This window comes from Leucoraja erinacea, chromosome 33 (genome assembly GCF_028641065.1).
Source record: "Leucoraja erinacea ecotype New England chromosome 33, Leri_hhj_1, whole genome shotgun sequence".
Lineage (NCBI taxonomy): Eukaryota > Metazoa > Chordata > Chondrichthyes > Rajiformes > Rajidae > Leucoraja > Leucoraja erinaceus.
In genome coordinates this window covers 11,968,416-11,991,070 of record NC_073409.1, presented here as the reverse complement: position 1 = coordinate 11,991,070, position 22,655 = coordinate 11,968,416, and the positions used below count along the sequence as shown (strand labels likewise).

The 22,655-nt window shown below is 40.1% G+C and overlaps 1 protein-coding gene across 1 annotated transcript in view; it reads left to right on the top strand.

Annotated features, from left to right (window-relative positions):
* Positions 1–22,655, top strand: part of megf11 (multiple EGF-like-domains 11) — a 177,504-nt gene that overhangs the window by 127,474 nt on the left and 27,375 nt on the right. Inside the window, exons 8-14 of the mRNA XM_055661343.1 lie at positions 1,238–1,450; positions 2,067–2,241; positions 6,910–7,030; positions 8,182–8,345; positions 9,912–10,014; positions 17,383–17,529; positions 17,826–17,960. Coding sequence (XP_055517318.1) covers positions 1,238–1,450; positions 2,067–2,241; positions 6,910–7,030; positions 8,182–8,345; positions 9,912–10,014; positions 17,383–17,529; positions 17,826–17,960 — 1,058 coding nt within the window. The remainder of the gene's footprint in view (positions 1–1,237; positions 1,451–2,066; positions 2,242–6,909; positions 7,031–8,181; positions 8,346–9,911; positions 10,015–17,382; positions 17,530–17,825; positions 17,961–22,655) is intronic.

Below are 22,655 nucleotides of genomic sequence, written 5' to 3'. Positions count from 1 at the left end.
ATTCTATTTGCCCTGTTTTCATTTATTCATTAAACTTGTTGATATCCCCTTGAAGCCTCCATACATCATTCATTGTACTCACAATCACATCAAATTTTAAATCAGTGCCTAGTTTAGTATTAGTGGAAGGAACACATCACCTCCCAAACAACTGCACAACCTCCCAGTTACTTCCGACACCAACAGCAGAATGAAAAGGTCCCAGAATGCTCATCTGCCTTCTCATAATTCTTGGAAATTGATTGGAAACAAGTCATCCTTTATTCTGAGGGCCCACTTGAGAAGAGGATTATTCTTGGAATTGCATTGTCTGATGAGGTTGAAGTATTTATTAATATTGGTATCCATTATTTCCAGATGAAACTGGATGCTCAGCAACTATGGCAGGACTTGCATGCCATCAATTTTTACAAGATTAAACCAAGTAGTTCAAGAGACAGTATCGTATTACTCTCAAATGAGTTCAATGCTATCTGTGCTTGATTGAAGAGAGGACACGACATACCTTCAAACTTCAATTTACCTACCACCACAACAGGTCAACATTGGATGTGATCTCTTGAGTTCTGTACTCTGCCCTGAATCACTTGGACTACAGGGACATGTTCTTCAGGTTGTTGTTCAACAACTATGGTTCAACACCATCATCCCTTCCAAACTCATTATTAAACTAAGGAAACTGGGTCTCTGTTCATCCCTAAGCAACTGGATCCTTGACTTCCTCATAGGCAGATCTTAATCAGGACGCATTGGCAACACCTCCACCTTGCTTAGGGCCACGTGCTTAGTCCCCTACTTTACTCTCTCTATACCCATGAGTGTGTGCAAAGTGGTTCAACGTTGTGGATAAGGTGCTTAAAATACCCTGCACAACCTTATCCACAGCCCTACCTCATTGTTGAACCACTTTGCACCACTAAGGTTGCTATAGGTACTTTGCTTTTTGCAATATCAAGGTCTGCTTTACCCAGATTAACTGCTTATTTATTGTATCTTTGTTCTGGTTCATATGCAGAGCATTTGACAAATAAATGCTCTTTACTCGACCTACAGATCAATTCTTCTATTAATGCACCCAGTCAAGCGATTTAATAGCATACATTTCACACAAAGTAAATTTAGATGCTCTGTAAGCTAACTGGTATGAAAAACATGTATTTATTTAGTGTCGTGAAAATTAATCCTTGTGGGACTTCATCTTCTTATTGTAACTCTCTACATGTTTTGCTTCATATAGGTGTCAGGAGGAGTGTCCTATCGGCAGTTACGGCTTGCAGTGTGCCCAAAGGTGTGAGTGCCAGAATGGAGCTGAATGTTATCATGTTAATGGAGCTTGTCTTTGCAAGCCAGGATTTACTGGTGATCGTTGCCAAGACAGAATGTGTCCAGATGGGCTGTATGGACTAAAGTGCAATAAACAGTGTCCTTGCAATGGCAAACATACCCAAAGGTAATAACAGTCTAAGAAGAACAACTTACTAATTTCTTATGCTGGTAAATTTCTTGAACTAATTTGTTTTCCATGATGTCAAAAGATATCTCAACCAGTCAGTCCGCACATGCACAATGACTTTGATGCAAAAATCCAAATCTACCTTTCCTCCATGTGCTGCCTGTTTTTGGAGAAATAATCATTCGGACAGATAAACGTTTTAAAATTGGACAGAATGTCTAATTTTCTATCATTTCCTGCATGTTTGTGTAATTTTATAGTTGCGCCCACCATACAGTTCCAGCAGCCAGGGGTATGAGGCATTGAAATAATACAGTGAAGCTTATTTCCCTGATATTCCATTGGTTATTGCAGTTCCAATTAAAATATTCAAAATATCAGCAATAATGGGTTAACAAATCAATTATAATTCCTTATAAGAAACCTTCAGTTATTGAGTTTCCTACAAATCCCATTCCAGTGATTAACGTTAACCCTGAATTAACACGGAATTGCGATTGGTCTTTGTTGATGTTTTCTTTTATTGTTTTATTGAATAAAACAACTTTGCGTCTTATGTGATCAATTAATTAAATTGAGGATTATGTAGTTGGTTCTTTGATACTCTTTTCAGCTGCCATCCATTGTCTGGTGAATGTTCCTGCAGAGCAGGCTGGACTGGGCAGGACTGCAATGAGATGTGTCCCCCTGGCTTTCATGGAGAGGGCTGCCAGCAAATCTGTGTCTGTCAGAATGGAGCTAATTGTGATGGTGTCACTGGCAAATGTGCCTGTGCTCCAGGATATAAGGTGAATGTTTTATTTATATGCATTGGATGATAATGAAGAGAGACAATAGCCCATTGGTTTAGTTATTGAAGGTACTGTGCTTCCTCCATACTGTGTGTAACTTAGAGTCTTTAACTTTTCCTACTGCACACCTGACATCACAGCCAGTCGGTGCTAACTTGAGATTTTATCATTGATGGAGAGCGAATATGACAAGAGTGTCATTTCATCACCAACTTCGGAGTATTTGACTCAAGAATGGCTACGATGGACCTGGAAACTGGTTGCTTACCCTTCCTTTGCTGCAGTTCATGTTTAAACCAATAAATTGCATGTTGAGCTGCTTAATACAGATCATATTCTCATATAGGATGCTTAAACAGAATGATCTTCATAAAATAATGGATAATGCAGATGGCTAAATTTGAAAAAGCAAATTTAAATAGTAGACATTTTCTCTGCCTCAATGGTGCTTTTTATTTTCAGTCATTTTCTTGAATTGGGATCATCAGTAAAATTGCCATTTATTGCCTATCCCTAACTACGCTTCACAAGATGGTGGTGAGCAGCTACCTTTTAAATGATGCTGAAGGTACAACCATAATACAGTTGGATAGGGAGTTCCAGGATTTAAACCCAGTGATTGAGGAAGGACCGGTGATTTGTTACCAAATCAAGATGATGTGCAGTTTGGAGGGGGTGCCGCAGGTAGCGATGCTCCCCCTTGGACTTATAGCTCAATCTGTCTAGGAGATAGAGGACTGTGAGTTTGGAAGGTGATATCAGAGTATTTGTTGTGTAGATGGTGTACATTGCAGCCTCTGTGCAGCAGCAGTTGAGGGAAGGAATGTTTAGCGTAGTGGATGAGATGCCTGCTAATTTTATCTGTCAAGAGTTTTAAAGCAAAAAGAAAGGGTACCACAATATCTGGATGCAATAGAAAAAGAGCTAGTGTACTGGTTGGCTTTTCATACTTCAGTTCTCTTGCGTTCTGTATACCGACAATTTAGAAACTTACTCCGAGAGTGTCAACTGAGTGTCATGCTCAAGGGAAGGTTGGTTGGTCTACAAAGGAAGAATGGCATATTCTGACAATCTGAAATATGCAGCAGGTCAGACAACACCTGTGACAGGAGAAATAGGTTTAACATTTCTAGTCTGTAACAAGGGTCTGTTTGTCTCGGACGAGAGACAAACTCTGTTTCTCTTTCCACAGTTGCCATCTAACCAGTTGGTTCTTCATGTGGCCTTTTGGCATTTTTAGTTATCCATGGTGAAGAAAGTAATTGAAATGTTTCTCCTCCATGAACAGAGGGAGGAACATAGAGACATAGAATTACACTGTACTGGAAGGGGCTCTTAAACCCAACATATCCCTCTCACCTTAATTCCTACCATGGAAAAAAACTGTCTACATTTTAAAGATTTTATATACCTCTACAAGGTCACTCCTTGGCCTCCTACATGACAGGAGGAAACACGCCAGCTTGTCCAGTTTCCCTTTCTAACACAAGCCCCCCTGTCGTATCTTTTCTGCATTATGTCAGCCTTCCTTTCTATAGCAGGGTGCCCAGTACTTTAAACAGGTGATTAGAACATTTCACGGGAGCTACACAGTTAGTTGCTACGTGGAAACAAGGAACCGCAGGTGCTGGTTTACAAAAGACACAAAGTGTTGGAGTAGCTCTGCGGGCCAAGTAGCATCTCCGGAGAACAGTCTGAAGAGGAGTCCTGACCCAAAACCTAATCTATCCATGTTTTCCTAAGATGCTGCCTAACTTGCTGAGCCACTCCACCACTGTGTCTCCTAGTTGCTAGGTGGCTTGAGTAAGATATTCCTCCTCCATTATTTCCTCTTCTTAGGAGATCAAACTCTTTGCACATATAACAGTTATTTAAGATAGCATTGAAAAGTGCATAGGCATTAATTAGATGAGAATTAACATCAACATAGTCCTTCAATCGGAAAACTTGCTATTGAATAACAAACATCATGACACCTGATAAAATGAAGTCAGAGCAGCAGAACAGATTCTGCCATGCATCATTGCACATGTCATTTTTCATGACCAAGTCCCTAATTTTAGTTAAAGTAAGCCTGCCTGGCATTCAATAATTACAAACAATAAGATTCATTGAAGATATGAAATACTGTTTCAGCCAGAACTGCTCTTGTCTCAGAATTCTGTTAAACAGGTTTATTTCCCCCAGAAAGGCAGAAAAATATAAAAAACATATTTTGTTTAAATATTTTGTTTCATTAAAAAAACCCCATTTTGTTTAAATAAAGCACAACTGCTAAAAATAAACTCAGAAAATGTTCAAATTATGTAATCAGTGGTCTCTCTCTTGAGAGGAAAAAAAATCAACAGTGAAAGATGATAATCCTGAAATGTCCATTTCTCTCAGCAGCATTGTGCAGGTCTTCATGATTGTGATTTTCCTCGTCAGTTTTTTTGTTACCCTCAGATGTCAGGAGTACAATGGAGGCCAGATCAGGGTGCATCCCATGCCTTGTCACTGTGTGAACAGCACTCGGCCCAGGATGGTCATTTCCCATGCCCAGTTCACTGAATAACTAGGGTATTTGATACAAGGAACGACAAGCCAAAGGGAACAAGGTGATGAGATGTTGTTAGTGAAGGAGGAAGTCATTATGATGATGTGGATGGACATTTGCCCAGATTATATTATAGAGACTTCCCAACCAAAATTATAATTTGAAATTAAGAATTAGTAGAATAAACATACACATACTTTGATTCTGTCTTCACAAAGGAGTGCACAAATATAATCCCCGATGTGACAGGCAGCTATGATTTGAGCAAAGATCTTTCTTCTCCAGTATGATTATGAAATTGTGTCTGGAAAATTCATAGGTCTGCCAACTGACAAGTCCCCAGGGTCTGCTAATCTACATCTCAGGGTAATAAGTGGCCCTGGAAATAGTGGATGCATTGGTGATCATTTTCCAAAGTTCTTCCAACTCCACAGCAGTTTATTTTGATTGAAGGGTGACAAATGTAACCCCACCATTGACAAAAAGAGATAAGGGAGAAAATGATGAACTGCAGACCAGTATCCTAATGTCAGCAGTGGGGAAATGCTGGAATGTGTTAAGATGCAGTAACAGACCACTTAGAAAGCATTAACGGTATTGGACAAAGTCAACATGGGTTTATTACAATGAAATCAAACTGAACATATCTACAGGACTGCTTGAGGATGTAAATGGTAGAATTGATAACGGAGAACCAGTAGATGTGTGTTTGGAATTTCGGAAAGTTCTACATAAGAGGTAATTATGCAAAGTTAAGACACATGGGATTGGTGTTAATATGCTGCTGTGAATTCAGAATTGGTTGTCAGACAGGACAGGGAATGTAAGTATAGAACATAGAACAATACAGCACAAGAACAGGCCCCTCAAATCACAATGTCTGTGCCGAACACTATGCGAAGACCAACATATCTCTCAATTCCTTACAAATCCATGTCTCTTAAATCTCACTATCGTATCTGCATCCACCACCACCCCCACCCCAGGCATTTGTCACCCACTGTTTTTTAAAAAAAACTTGCCCTGCACATCCCCTTTAACATTGCCCCTTTCTCTTTAAAGCTTTCCTCTAATATTTGATTCCTGGGCTTGCAATTTTTCCCAGTTGTAAATCCCACAAAGCACTTTGGTTGCCATTTAAGTCACTTTTCAGGCTTAAGGAACTTGAACATTAGTGAGTGTCTCTGAAGTTCAAAAACATACTTTTAAACAAAATATCAAACTATCCAAAAATGTCATAAACAATTACATTTAAGCTGAGCGATGTAGTTCTGCCCTAACCTACTATTTCTACCCTCACTAGCAGATGACATTGGGAGTAATCTGGAGATTACAGTCCAAGAGTTCCTGCTTTTATCCATTCGTAACTCCTTCTATTCGCTTTGCAGAACTTATCCCTTTCTGGTTTGTACCAATATATATAACAACCTCTAGTTACTCTCTCTTCCCCCGAGAATGTTCTGCAACTGCTTGGATAAATCTTAGACCCTGGCATCTGGGAGGCAACATATCATCCTGTAGTCTTGTTTGTGGCCACTACATCTCCCTAACTACTGAGTCACTACAGCTCTCTTTTCCCCAAGGGGCCATTCGCCCCAACTGTTTCTGAAGCAGTAAACATGCTTGAGAGAGGACGCTATGCTGAGAAAGCTACGCTGCCTGCTTGCCCCCTCCAACATTCGCCCATCTATCTGACTGGACCTTATTGCGATAGGTAATAAATGTCGGAAGTTGCATAAATGAATAATAAAAGGCTATTGTTTTCAAAACGTGGAGAGCAGAATGTAATGCATCCTTATGCACACAATAAAACGCTTTTCTCTATATCTGTGTGTTTACACTGTACTCCTTTTGGAGATCAGAGTCATGTGGTGTGTATACTTCTCAAACAGTCAAACAGTTTAGCGGAGCTTAAGCCAAACATATGTATTTGTGTACTGCCTTGTAAATAAACAGCTGAGTTTTTGGATAAATACAGATTGTGTCTGATTGCATTGTGCATTAGTAAAAATTAAACAAAACATGACAACTGCTGTGGGATAGCTCAGATTACTTTGGCTAACATTGATGTACTTTCAAATAACACATTTGTTCTTTATCTGGCAAAATGCATTTCCTTTGCATTACAGGGGGAAGATTGCTCCTCTTCGTGCTCTCCTGGTAAATTTGCGTCCAATTGTTCATCCACTTGTAACTGCAAACATGGTGCAACTTGTTCTCCTATTGATGGTACCTGTATTTGTAAAGAAGGTACAGACATCTGCCTTTCATTGTTCTATCATAAATGCTCTTTCTTTATGAAATGAGGTGAGAAATGTAATTGAAAAGGAAATTCCTCTTATGGTATCTATTCCGCCACTTTTTATAAGAGGAATAGAGCACTCCTTGCCAGTAATTCTTGCATCTCTCTACAGTTATTATGGGTGGGCATGACTACTAATGTACGGTGAAATCTTAAAAAGCTTGGAAGATAAATCACACAGAAATTTAACAATATTAGGAACAGTGATATCAATAATGTCCCAATATGCTTTCTAAGAATGAGAAAATAAAATTGGTATTTCAAAGAGTCTAGGAATAAATTAGCAGGAATGTTCAATAAGGTTCAGAAATATGATTCTAAATTTTGGTGACAAATTTACAAATCCCTGGCACGTTAACTGAGATGGCTTAAAACTTTGCCCACAAGAGTAGGTTGAAAGAGGGTTTGGGTAGGTGTCTGTGGTTGGGAGAGCTTGTGGCTTGGAATCAGAATGCACCAAAGGGCAGGAGTTGGTTTCCATTTGGCAGGTTGCAAAGATAGAATGGGGTCGGCATGGAAAGCAGGACAAGAATTGTAATATTTAGGGACTGGAAACCAATGTAGATCAGCAACGCACCAAAATGGAAAAAAGCTGGAAGCACTCAGCGGGTCAATCAGCATCTGTGGAAGAAGAAACAGTTAATGTTTTGGGTCAACGGTCTGCAAGACTGTATTTGAAAATTAAGAAGCACAAACGGTAGAGGCCAGCAAAGAGATATACTTACCTTTTGGGTATCTGCTGGATGCAGAACCAGACTGGAGCATCCACTGGAGTATCCATCAGTCAACGACAACAGGTTGTGAGACTGACAACAGGCCGGGGCCGTCAACTCACCTGGATTCCAGGCCCAGTTCTGGTCCGAACCACTTCTGAATTGCCCTGATGAAAGCTGAGACTGTTCTCCCCAGGGAAGATTTACCTCTGCTTCATGCCATTCCCAAAATACACAGACATTCCAAATGAAACACTTGAATGAATCATTTGCCGTGGGATCTTTGGAAGTGTTTCTCATATGCTGAAAAGTTAAAGTGGGATTGGATTTAATGTTTATTACTGACAAAAGTTCTCTTGCCTTGATTGATGGTGCTTGTCTTTCAGGATGGCAGGGAGTGGACTGCTCCATTTCTTGTTCCAGTGGTACATGGGGACTTAAGTGCAATAATAGTTGCCACTGTGCCAATGGAGCAGATTGTAATCCAGAAAATGGCTCGTGCACATGTTCTTCAGGCTGGAGTGGCAAACATTGCAACCTGCCATGCCCAGTAAGTTTTGTTTTAAATTTCTGGTTTACCTTGAGAATATGCAACACTGGTGAAAATCCACATTCCACTACCTACGTAGCAACATGCTTGTGATGTAGAGCAGCACCATGGCACAGCTGCCGGAACTGCTACCTTGTAGCGCCAGAGACCCGGATTCAATCCTAATCTTGGGTGCTGTCTGTGTGGAGTTCTCTCTGTGACCACGTGGGGTTCCTCTGGGTGCTTCAGTTTCCTCCCATATCCCAAAGACGTGTGAGTTTATAGGTTAATTGGCCTCTGTAACTTGCCCCTAATGTGTAGGGAAAGAAGGATAACATAGAACTAGTATGAATGGGTGATCAATGGTCAGCGTGGACTTGGTGGGCCTAAGGGCATGTTTCCATGCTGTATCTCTCAAACTACAAAGAACAACCCAAATCCCTATGTGTGCAAATGTCTTATCACAATTGGCTGTTAGTATGTCAATTAAATTATCTGACAAGACTGATACTCCTGTTTCATTTCTAATCATAGACGTCGTCCTAATTGTAATATTTAGGTAAGCTGGGTGATTATTCACATTTGAAATGATAGCCTGGAGTCTCTCAATATTTAACGCTGCCCCAGGAGAACAGTCAACATAATAAAGAACCGTTTCCACCCGGGTCAGTATTTTCATGAGGACTGAGAAATAGTGCAAATTTTTGTGTGCTATCCTTGTCAAATCTTGAATGCACTTAAGCCATATACAAGGACAATGGGTAGTACAAAGAAAAAAAACAGATTGAATATTATAGTTGCAGCATCACAGTTACAGAGAATGTGACAATTATTTCAAGGTTTGCATTGAGGTAGGTTGGGAGATCTGGACTACACCCTAGCAGAAGGGAAGCCTGCGCAGTGCTCTGATAACAGTGAGTAAGCTTTTCCTGAATCTGATGGTACATGCTGTCAAGCTTTTTTATCTTCTACTGCTCGGGCGAGGAAAGATGAGGGAATGATCAGGGTGGAAACGGTTCTTTATTATGTTGACTGCTCTCCTGAGGCAGCGTTAAATATTGATAGAGTCGATGGGATTATATTACACTTCCATGCACTCCATTGATTTTTGTTTCTTTTCCCATTGGAATTAAACTATCATACAGTAAAGTCAGGGATTTTGTGAGTTGTTCAAAATCTACAGTTTCTTCTGGGGCAGCCCAGATATGCACAGTTACATCCAATGGCAGGATGTTGTGATTTTTATTTGATCCATCCATATATGTCACAAGGTACTCATGCTTTCACAGTACTCACTAATTAAAGAGTATCAGCCTTACAGGATCCAGAGCTGGGAACCGGCCTCATGTAGTCCTGCTTTAAACTAAATATTTGCCTTCTATGACTATCTCTGGTTTCTCATCACCTCCCACAACAGTGATAATCCTCACTCCCCCCTCGATCACATGTCTGAACCACTCGGCCCTCTCTCATATCCCCACGACTTGAGCAGTGACAATTATTGCAGAAAATACCGAGAAAATACCAAAATTATTGCATAATACTGAATTGGGGATTGTGCTTTTAACCCTCTCTTCTCTGTTGTAGGATGGAACCTACGGTTTAGACTGCAGTGAACATTGCGACTGCTGTCATGCAGATGGTTGTGATCCAGTCACTGGATTCTGTCACTGTGTGTCAGGCTGGACTGGTAAATATTAATACAGTTGAATATTCTTTGGTTACCATTTTGGAGTACAACCCTGATATTGATGTATTATTTTTATTCCACTTTATTTTACTTTCCTACTAATCAAAAAACTAGAAATTTAATCCAGCTCGTTAACATAACATACCATTCCAGTGTAATGCTTTGGAATGGTATTTCCATTGATGTTTTGCTTCAAAATACCGTAGACATCTGATGCTGCTTCCTGAAAGGTCATAGAGATCAGTAAAACATATTCTGCCACAGCAATAGTATGTATTATGATAAGAAATAAAAATAGGTTTGGTATTATTCAACAAGATCTTATAACAAGTTTGTTAGTCCTGTTAAGAAGTGTATATCTTGGATTCTCCCTCTTGAGTTTTGAACTTCCAACACATAATAAAAGGTAGCCCTGGGAAGAAGAATATATACAAAGCTGCTACACATGAATGTACAAATTAGAGCACCAGGAGGCTACGGTCTTCGAGACTCCTTACCATTAACTAAGGTCATGGTGGATCTGATTATAAACTCAACTCTGCATTACTGCTTACCTTCCACTCCCAAGCTTATCTAGAATCTATCTACTGCTGCCTTAAAATTATTCAAATTGTTTGCTTCCGTATCTTATGAGGAAGACAGTTTCATGATTTAAAAAACGTAACCTTAACCCCCACCCTCTGGAAGCAAAGATGCCTTATCTCCGTGTTAAATAGGAGGCCCTTATTTTTAAATAGTGACCCCTAGTTCTAGATTCTCTAACAAATGTACATGCTCTCCATATCCATGTGTTTTAATAAAATATATGGAAACTAGATCTTCATTGGTATATCAAAAATACAAAAGCAGTGGTCAGCGTGAATTATTGCAACAGGTTGGTTGGCCACAACTGGAGTGTTCCATCCAAATTATCGTTGCTATACTTGACAAAGATTGTGAAGGTCCTAAAGAAGATGCACAAGTATGGTTCCAGGAATAGACTGGAGAAGCTGCATTTTTCCTTTGTGCAAGGTCAGTGGGGAAGAGATTTGACTGGATGTTCAAGATTGTAATGGTCTAAATAGAGAGAGATTGCTCTAGTTGGCTCAGCCTGGAAGCTTGCATTTACATAGGGAAGCATGAAAGATACAACATGTGTGTGCGTGTGGAGTAAAATGGCCTGTTTATAAAGGTAGAGGGAACGGTCATTGGCAGGGAAGTGGGTAGTCACCTGAGGAAAGTAATTTACAAGCCAATAGGAAAACTTTGAAGAATGGAACAGACTAAATTGTTCAGCAGGAACTGACATGGTCTTATTGTGCTGTATTGATTTTATGATTTGGGCTCTTCACAAGTTTGTGTCATTTGACCGAGCTGAGCTTCAAACTCTGCTTCCCTGCTTTCAGTAAGACCGTCTATTCACAACTCTGTAACGTCACTCATCTCAGCCACTGCCTCATCTGCTCCACTGCCAAGAAGCTCATCTGCCTCTCGTCCTGATTATTGCATCGTTAGCTTCCAATAAGCTCACTTTCTCATCCAAAACTTTCCAATCTCTATCGTGATACTGCAAGACCCATTAACCAGGCTTCTCTGTGGTTGCAAATGACCCACATAGATCCCCAGATAAGCTATCCCCAGTTTTAAAATGCTCATTCTATTTTTCAAATGCCTCCATGCCTCACCACTCAGTCATTTCCCTCACTCAATAACCCATCAAAATATCTGCTCTTTATTTCTATCCTCTCCCTCATCTTGTAATTTAATTGCAGCACCATGACGATAACTTTCTGCTGCCAAGGCTGCAAGCTCTGGACTATCTTCTCTCAAGTACTCTGCCTCCATCCCCATCCTCAAAACCTGCATCTTTGACACCTCACCATCAATTATTTTTGTTTGATAACACTCCTGCAGTGACTTGATTTTCACTAAATTAATGGTGAAGGACGAATGAAAGTTGTGCATGAGGGTGCGGACTAGAGAGACTGACTTGAGGACCCCCCCCCCCCCCCCCCCCCCCCCCCCCCCTCCCCCAAGTGGAGAATCCAGATGCAGATATGTCTCCTGTTCTCTGTTGTGATAAATGCACTGCTATCTAATGTAGGGGTCATTTACAGAATGTGCACCATGTAGAATTGTTAGAAGAGAAAAGATCTAAGAATTGAAAGAAAATGTTAAGCTTCACTTTCAAGCAGATAGAAATATTTATGATTTTTGCCACACCAGTTTTAAAAGAGAAACTTGCATACGTGGCAAGATTTTTCTGCAGAGAGACGGTATCTCATGCACTTCCAAAATTGGAACTAGACCTCTGACTTTCTGAATATGGAATTCTTTTTTATGTTTAAACTCTGACTGATGTTCTTTCTAATAATTATTAAATGTAATATATGCCCTGTTTAAAATTGGCTTCATACTCTTATCTCAATAAATTTAAACGGGTTGATTAATTTTGATTTAATGATGCAGCACATTAAAAAAAATCCTTTAATTAAAATGTATCTCCTTCTGAATTTGAAAGGAATTTGGCAAGGCATGAACTGCAAGGAGCGGTTGAAAAAGGGTGGTTTGTGTCTATCTTTGGCTAGTCCAGAACACAGTTACAGGCTCCCTTGTGATCATAGCTTCCTTTTTAATGCATGAGATGAAAGTTATAGACGTGCTTTGTGAAATAACTATTTTTCAATGCAGTTTCCAAAGAAAAGGAAAGAAGTGGCAGAAACTCCCCTAATTTTAAGTTAGAAGTCTCAATGGATGCCACATGAATCGGCAATGTAACAGGCTGTGCAGCACTGTTCCTGTTTAACGTGCTGCTATATGGACTAATAACCGAGAAGGTTCATTTTTAATGTCACTGTGTTCCTAATCACAATTGCCTATTGCCAGGAGGGATTGTTAGAGGTTGTATTATTTCCAGACTGTTGTGAGAAGGGGTTGGGGTGAAGGCCTGAAAGTAGGATAGAGATCAAAACGAATAACATCACAGATTCATACACATCATACACACTCAAGAAATTGAGAGTTATTGGAAGTTTTTGGTGATGTAGAGGCAGTCTTGAGTTTGGAGTTTGAGCAGTAAATGCTGAGTCACATAAGCAAAATTGTCTCATGTCTTGGTGGTGAACTATCTCATCTAAAGAGACCAAAATCAACTTAAATGATATATAAGAAAATTAAATCTACAATGCTCTTCATCACTTCCAAAGCTGCATCTTGTTCTACTTGCAGATCCCCTTGATGATGAGATTATTCACGTCCTTGTGAAAGGAGAAAGAATTTGGGCTGATCCAAACTATAACTTATTTCAAATCTATATATGAACAGTATCAGGGTACAGACATATCATCTAACGCCTTTTATGATGAATTTTAAAATCTGATACATTATATCTGATGGAATCCCCAAATATAGTTCAGATGCTGTCCGGCATAATACACAATGAAACTATCCCCAGATTCTGTAGGCTGCCAGAACGCAGGCCACGGCTACAAACGTCAAGACTATTTCCTCATTCCTCATTCCTAGTGTACCCCAAAAGGTGAAAATGAAAATACTCTCAAAATGTGTGGGGAAAATTACATTTTGATATTAAAAAAATAATACTAGCCTTTAAAATTCTGGAAAAACCTTATTACTTATTTTATAATGGTGAAAACATTAAAATTAAGGTGATAAGTGTTCAAGGAGCATGGTCTGCTTTTTGACTTGAAACATGTCAGGGCCGTTAAGTAAATGCATTGCGCATTATTTCATCGTACCTGCTGTTGATAAAATGCCACCTATTCTGAGTATAGCATTCACGACCAACAGTATTTTCAGATTCATGGTACAGAAATAAAATAAATCACCTAACACCTTACCATTTGCTCTGTTAACGTAACTCGAAGAAACTTGCTCCTCACAAATTTATATTATGATCTCCTCCATCTGTTCTACCTAACGCCACATTCCTCAAAAAAGCATAATATTAAATATAGAAATGTTGTCAATGGTTTGGGGCAGAGGGTTCCAAGAAATTAATTAGATAAAATGCCAGTTTTGTCATCTACTTACTAACTTTAAATGCTAATGGCACCCACACCCCTTTTATGGATAAAATGCCATGGAATGTAAAGAAGATTCCATGCAATAATTTCCCAACAATATTTTCAAATGAGCAGAAGTACAACGGATGACATTAGTGATAAATAAGTTCAGGGTGTTAAGCTATAAAAGGCAAAATGGGCATTGAGTGAACATCGCTACAGTAGCTAAGAAAGAGATTAGAGGCAACAGTATTATCCAGTCATCAATCGACAGGAACAAAGCAAACAATGTTTTATTGGGCTATTGTGCTGCAGCTGTGTAATGCTCTGGCCACATTGCACCTTGAATAATATGATCATTTCTGGTCAACAAGGCACAAGGGAAACATTCCTGTCTTGGAAGTGATATACAGAAGTCCCACAAGACCAAGTTCGACTGTCACAAAAATGAGTGATGAGGAATAGTTTTAGCAACTTGAACACTAAATCCCGAAAAAGACAGGAAATGTTGTAGAGGTATATAAGGTTTATGTCACTTTGAAAAGGTTAATCCTGAACATTATTTCCTGACTCTAGTGATGTATGTACTATCTATTAAAAGCCAAGATTGGGACCAATGGCAGGCGGTGTACTGTCATGAAGAAAGCTGTCATTTGCTGAATGTTTGCTCTCCTGGGTACAGGACCATAAACAGGAGTTGTGAGTGAATTGTGGAGTTATGGGTCAAAAGTTAAAATACGATTTATCAGTTTTTATTTGTTGTGAGAGCTTCAGCGGTTTGAGTATCTTGCAATACAGAATGATAAGGATGCACTTTTTTATATTATAATTGTTTTTTTAACAAGACATAATACTCAAGTTGTGGAGATGATGTAAAATACTTAATAAATTGGTATGGTAGAAATTTACATTGACCTTTCATACTTGAAACCCCACTTCTTTTGTGCTGTCATTAGACATTAACATGTTATGTACTTCCCCACAGAGTGGTAGTAATAAGTGTAATCAAGGATGCCTTCAACATTGGTAAAGTCTTGGAATGGAACTCCACTTGACCTTCCAGTCAGAGAACCTTTGACATGAACACTATTCAGTAGCGATTAAGGATAGGAAATGTTTTGAATATTTTTTTTTCTGGGAGAGTTAAATTTGTATATATATCTGATTACCACAGAGCTGTTCATTTAAGCACAGACACTCCCACATAGTGGGAGCAAAGAAACTTCTAAGAGCACATAGTATATGGAAAGATGAAATGTAAATGAGATCTCAGTGGTTCAAGCCTTGTGCCATTGCTATTGGATTGTTGGTGTCAGGCAGCACGTGCAGTAGTCTACCAGCACATTTACTTCGAGCTGTGCTGTGAATTCCCACTGGGTTTTGTTTGTCTGCCAGGACCTCAAGGGCTTGCAGAACTTCACCCCAGAGCATTTAAACATAACAGCTGCTAATGAGTACAATAATATTCCCACTGTTACTAACACTTGGAGAATCTGTTTATACCAGAGGGACGGGACACATTGTTTAGGCAGCAGAAGGAACCATTGGCTGGTTTCCTGATATTTTTCTGTCATCACAGATGTGTTCAGTCAGAGTGTCTTATCAGTTTTTTTTTATCAACTGGGGGTCACAGGGTTCCAAGAAGAAGTTAGTAAGTCAAAGTCAGAAGTCAAACCCAGTCTTTGGGATCATGCCTCACCTTATGCAAGCTAATATTAAGAAACTGTTAGTCCCTAGTCCCAAGAGAAAAACTATTCCCCATAAAGTCATAGGGAGTTGTAGTGTCATACAGCATGGAAGCTGGTGTTTTTGCCATTTGCCCGAATCTCCTCCTAAGTCATTAAAATCTGTGGAAGAGCTATACATCATTGAATATTGGAGATTAATTAGCTATAATGAGTGGGTCAGAATCTTGACATGACTATGTTTTGTGACATATAGATAAGTGCAGCATGGAACAGGCCCTTTGGTCCACCACGTCGGCGCTAACCATGATGCCAATCTATCTAATCCCGTCTGCCTGCACATAGTCCATATCTTACTTCCTGCATGTTCATGTGTTTGCCTAAAAGCCTGGTGTTATAATATCTGCTACCACCACCTCCCCTAGTAGAGGATTCGAGGCACTCTCCTGTTTAAAGAAAAACTTGCCCTACACATCTCCTTTAAACTTTCTCCCTCTAACCTTAAACCTGTGCCCTCTAGTATTACAATTTTTATAAACCTCTCGTGGTCCAGAGTCCAACTTTATCCAACTTCTCTGCATAGCTAATAAGCTGGAAAGGGTACAGAGAAGATTTACGAGGATGTTGCCAGGACTCGAGGGTCTGAGCTATAGAGAGAGGTTGAGCAAGCTAGGATGTTATTCCTTGGAGCACAGGGGTGATCATATAAAGGTGTACAAGATCATGAGGGGAATAGATCAGGTAAATGCACAGCCTTTTGTCCATAGAAGGGGAATCGAGATCGAGAGGACATGGATTTTAGGTGAGGGGAGAAAGATTTAATAGGAATCTGAGGGATAACGTTTTTGCACAAAAGGTGATGGGTATATGGAACGAGCTGCTGGAGGAGGTAGTTGAAGCAGGTACTATCTTAATGTTCAAGAGACATTTGAATGAGTACATGGGTAGGATAGGTTCAGAGGATTTTGGGCCAAGCGCCGGTGGATTGGACTAGTGTAGTGGACTAGTTGGGGTGAAAGGCCTGTTTCCACGTTGTATAACCCTATGACTTTCTATGACTCTATCCCCTCTATTCGTGGCAACTATTCTAGTAAACTTTTCCTGCACCCTATCCAAAGCCTCCACATCCTTCAGAACTGTGCACAATACTCCAAAAGGGGCCTAACCAAAATGTTTTATATTATGTAACTTGCAAATGTTTATATTCTATGTCCTGACCAATGAAGGCAAGCATGCTGCATGCCTTACCACCCCATCCACTTGTGTTGTCATTTAGAGGGAACTATGGGTTTGAACTCCATGATCCCTGCATACATAATGCTCTGAAGGCTCCTGCCAATAACCATATACTTTCTTCGTACATTTGACTTGCCAAAATACAACGCCTCTCTTGCCCTGATTAATCTCTAACTGCCATTTCCCTGCCCAAATATCCAATTGATCTATATTGTGCGGTGTACTTTGAAAACCTTCCCCATTGGCCTCAATTTTTTGTTTCGTCTGAAAACTTACAAATCAAACCACCTGCATTTTCATTCAAATCACTGCTGAATAGGTACAATCAATGGAGGTCCAAGCCTGATCCTAAGTATTTTAACCTCTTCTCCCCCCCCACGGAGTTTGCGGATTTGTGGTGTACATCTGGTTGTGTTTAACACTGTCCTATTTGCTTTTTCCAGGGATTCACTGTGATAATATATGTGTGCAGGGACGTTGGGGTTCAAATTGCTCCAATTCCTGTAACTGTGACAATGGGGGTACGTGCTCACCCGAGGATGGAACTTGTGAGTGTGCGCCTGGATATCGAGGAGCTACATGCCAGAGGAGTAAGTATGAAGCCTAGCCTGGTTGCATTTAATGGGTTTTCAAAAGCTGTTTTCCTTTCATACATTTGATCTCCACATATTACCCTTGGCAAGAAGGAAGGAAATCACTCTGTCTCTCAGATGTCTGCTTAAGAAGAGGTAATTCCGGCCTCTGGCACATCACTGATTTTGATCATTCATCCAAGACCTAAGCTCTGACATTTCTTTCAGTGCTTGATAATCTTCTGATCAGCATTTTATGAAAATAAAACCCTGTGAAATTTGTTTAGTCTATGAGCGCTTCTACTTTCTTTCAGTCTGTTCGCCTGGATTTTATGGCCATCATTGCAAGCAAGCTTGTCCCCAGTGTGTGCACAGTAATGGACCTTGTCATCACGTCACAGGCCACTGTGAGTGCTTATCGGGCTTTACGGGTCCCCTCTGCGACCAAGGTAAGGAACATGGCAATATGTTGAATATCATGAATATTCAATGCGAGTTACTGAAGACTACATGAACACAAAACTGAAATCATTTTAATAAGTAGAGACATGTGAGACTGCAGATACTGGAATCTGGTGCAAAAACCATGCTGGGGAACTCAGTCAGACAGGCAGCATATGTGGAGGAAAAAGATAGGCAACCTTATGGTTGTTATGAGTTCCACCAGCATTCTATTTTTTGTGCATTTTAGCAAGTGACTCTTCGCTTTGTAACAAAATCTCTGATGTCAAGAGCATAGCGAGTCTGAGCCTCAAAGTCCACTGTGTAAGGAATGGTGGATTTGAACCTGCATTCACTGGTATCAACAGACCAAATCTCTATCACTTCCTCCGGGCTGAATGGACTTTCTTGCACTTGCAGTATCAAGAATATAATTATTTTATTTTACATTATGTAAAAAAATTGTCATATTTATTGTTTTACAGGAATCTGATAAAATCATGCAGCACAGAATCAGGATATCTGGCTAACTCTTTGAAGAGAAGTTTAATTAGTTCATTCCACTACTTTTTCTATAGTTTCCCAAGGTGGTAAATGATTAGAATGCTGGAGGTGAGCTCAGTAAAGAACAGAATGTGATATTAAAGCTTCATTCAAGTATACGATAAAATCCAACATTACAAACTTCAACAATACCTCTGACCAGCATTTCTTCAAGATTAAATAATACTGACCAGGAGGTCGATCCTTCTTTCAGGCTCAGTATATATGACAGTTTTATGAAACGCATTGGTGTTTTAACTAATAGACTCCTGGAGGTGGAAGGGAAAATGTAATTCGCAGTAAACAATGTGTTCCTGCAGTTCAGTGGCAGATTTAGTGTAAAATTAAATGTAGTATCAAAAATCAAATGAATGACCTTCATCATAAGGTTGACAGTGGGGATTTCCACACGTACGTTTCAGGTCGTGTTTGAAAGCTGCAATAACCAAAAGGTGGAATGGAATGTCATAAATGATTTCATGTTATGTTATCCCATGACATGTGGGTATAGTTCAGGTTGCAACCAACCAATACGATTTGTTCTTAACTGTTAGATAAACCAGAATGTTTGGCCATAAATTCTCATTGTCTCTCTCACTGTCTTTTGACATATTGTCTATATATAATACAAACATCTCCCTCTTCCCTATCTATTCTCTGACTATTTCTGTCATTTGTATCTCACATTATTTTGGTGCAAATCTCTTAAATATACCAATCTTAATCTCTCTATACCATTATTAGTTGTTTAAAATCCTCTGATTCCATACCATCTTCATATAACTCCTCTATTTCCTCAATATGTATTCTCCATATACCCCACTTTTCATAGTGTGCACTCCTTGTAAATCTCTTGTTGTAAATCTTCTATAGATATCCCACAGTGTCATTCTTCTGTACTTCCCAGTGACTCTTACCATGTGCATTCTCTAATATTCCAGCATTCTCTGGACTGCTACCAAAATGTCAGATTTTGTGAACTATTTTAACGTTATTTTGATGAATTTCCCAGCACAATTTCACTTTTTTAGATACTATGTAGTAGTGTAATAAATTTCCCAGAAAACCTGATGAGTTTCTGGGAAGTGAAACCCTGGAGGGTTTCAGTGGAGTATGGACCCTGTGGCCCAGGCAGGTTTCAGAGGAGCATAGCAAGTGGGGCCCTGGCGAGTTTCAAGGGCAGGTGGAGGAGATCACTTGGTGAATTCGATTTAGACCATCGTGATTTTGATTGGTAAATTGGTGGATCAAGATTTACTCTCTTGGTCAGTGTATATTCCCTATAATCGCATTTAAGTTTTGACTGTTGTATCTTTGACATGACCAAGAGATCAAACGTCAATGAAATTCTTACTTGCAGCAGCACACACAGCTAAGTAAACATAGTACTGTGCAAACACTGTAATAAATAACAAAAAGTTCAGTATATTAAAAAAATAACAGTAATTGTCCCACCCAAGCCTGTTCTTTGGAGCTTAGTAGGACGTTGTAATGTTTAATAGCCTGATGGTTGTAGAGAAGAAGCTGCTCCTGAACCTGGAGGCAAATGTTTTCAGGCTCCTTTCTCTTCTTCCCGATGGCAGGAGTGAAATGAGAGCATGACCAGTGTGGCGTGTGTACCTGATGATGTTGGGTGCCATTTTGAGGCAGCGACTTTTGTAGATCCCTTCAATGGTGGGGAGGTAGGTACCCATGATGGTCTGGGTAGAGAACACCACTTTTTGCAATCTTCTTCATTCCTGGGCTCTCTTACCATCTGCATCCCCCAGACCTGGAGTTGATGAACAAGAAATGGATGAACACCTTGTTGTGGGTGGACTACAGACCATCAAATAGTCAATGTGTTGTAGAGTTGAATGATCTAGGAGTGCAGGTGCATAGTTCCCTGAAGGTGAAGTCACAGGTAGATCGGGTGGTCAAAAAGGCTTTTGGTACAATGGCCTTCATCAGCTAGAGTATCAAGTATAGAAGTTGGGCGGTCATGTTGCAGTTATATAAGACGTTGGTGAGACCACATTTAGAGAATTGTGTTCAGATCAGGGCACCATGTTGTAGGAAAAATGGAAAGGGTACAGAGAAGATTTATGAGGATGTGGCCAAGATTAGAGGGTCTGAGCTATAGGCAGAGGTTGAGTAGGCTGGGACTCTATTCCTTGGAGCATAGGAGGATGAGGGGTGATCTTATAGAGGTATATAAGATAATGAGTGGAATAATTCATGCAGATATACAGTCTCTTGCCCAGAGTAGGTGGATCGAGGACCAGAGGACATAGGTTTAAGGCAAAGGGAAAAATATATACTAGGAATCTGAGGAGTAACCTTTTCACACAAAGGGTGGTGGATGTATGGAACAAGCTGCCAGAGAGGGCAGTTGAGGCAAGGACTATCCCAACATGTAGGAAACCGTTTGACAGGTACATGGCTAGGACAGGTTTGGAGGGATATGGACCAAAAACTGGCAGGTGGGACTAGTGTAGCTGGGACATGTTGGCCAGTATGGGCAAGTTGGGCTGAATGGCCTGTTCCCACACTGTATCACTCTCTGACCACGACCTTGCACCCAAGGTTTAAGAGGTTTCTGCAGGGTAATCTTGAGACGTTTTCTCCCCCATCTCTAAAGAGTTGTGACACAAGGAAGATAGCAATGTGTCGCTCAGTCTGCTTGGAGCTATCCCTGTACACAGTAGATTTCCTTAAAGGGATGTGGAAGCACATATCCACAGACAGGTTAATTGTGTAAGATTCACCAGTCTTCCTGATAGAGTAGCCAGTAGAGCCAACAGGATAACTTGAAGTACCGAAGGGATTTGAAAATGCTGGTAGATCTCTGAGATCCTCAAATCTGATCGCTTTGATCATTGTATGTCCCTACTCTGGCTTCATGGGGACAGTTTGTTCCTCCTTGGGTAGCAGCGTTGCATGGTATCATCAGTCATCAGTAATCCTGGAACTGCTGGAGGGCTTCATTACAGTGCATCCCACCTGTTATGGTTTCTGAAGGACTGCTGAGACTCAGCAGTTCATGCCATAATGAATTGGTTGCAGTTCCTTGTAGTTTTTTCTTCTTCTGTCAGTGACTACTGACTGGAATGTTAATTGTGTTTGACTACATTAGGCTAACTCTCAGATCAAGTAAACCTGACATGGGCTTACATGATTTTAATATGAAAAGTATTGTGATTTCTGCCAAGAAGTCAGTGTAACGTGCAACTGCCCAGCTGCACTTTGATGGAGTCTGCTCCCATTTTGTTCATATAGACCATTGTGCCAATGGACACATACCTACTGTGGTAAGAACCTCAGTATATCGGCAGATCCTTTTGATGTGTTATGGTAGGGAATATTGTCATGCTGTGTTTGCAGTTCAATAGTATACAAGATCAAAGTGTTGATACTGTAGAATAATGCATCAGTTATCTGTTCTGTACATTTCTGGGCTGCTTGCCGAGGCTGATTTCCTGTATCGCTTGGTGCCTGAGAAGACAGCTCAGCAATAGAGCAAGATACTGACCAAACACAATCCATCTGTGTCCTTGTGACTGTCCTTGGCACATCACCTGCAGGAACGTGTCGGTAATGACTCCGAAAGTGTGACTCCAAACTGTTCTACATTCCCTAAACACTGTCTTCTCTTGATTCTCTACATTTTAAGGGTGTCCGGCATTGGAGAACATGAGCACTGTTTATATGTCGGAGGATGAAGCAGTAATGATGTAGCCCTATTCCGAAGCAATGTTTCTAACTAACGAGATGTTTCATTGGCACCATGCAGGCTTATCTCTTTGATTTTTTTCTGAAAAGTTAGATTGTATTCCCATGGCACTGTACCTGAAATAAGTGCTAAGCTTGTTAGCAAGTTCAATTATAAGTTTCTAATGATTGCCCAACTTTTTTCCCCAAATAGTTTATTTGCCCAACTTCATAAAGTTTTTATGCACAGTAATTAAATATTGATTGAATATAGATTAATATGATTAATTCCTAGTCCATTAAAAAGCCAAGCTATACCATCAAAGAAGTCATCTGAAGGAGGATTTGCTATGCTGTGCTATAGAACCCCTGTCATGTGCAACTTAAAACAAGAAGAGTCTCTAATTGACTCGGGGCTTAATCTGCCAAATGAGTGGTCTGAGGTCGATATGTTTGTTTGATCAAAAGGC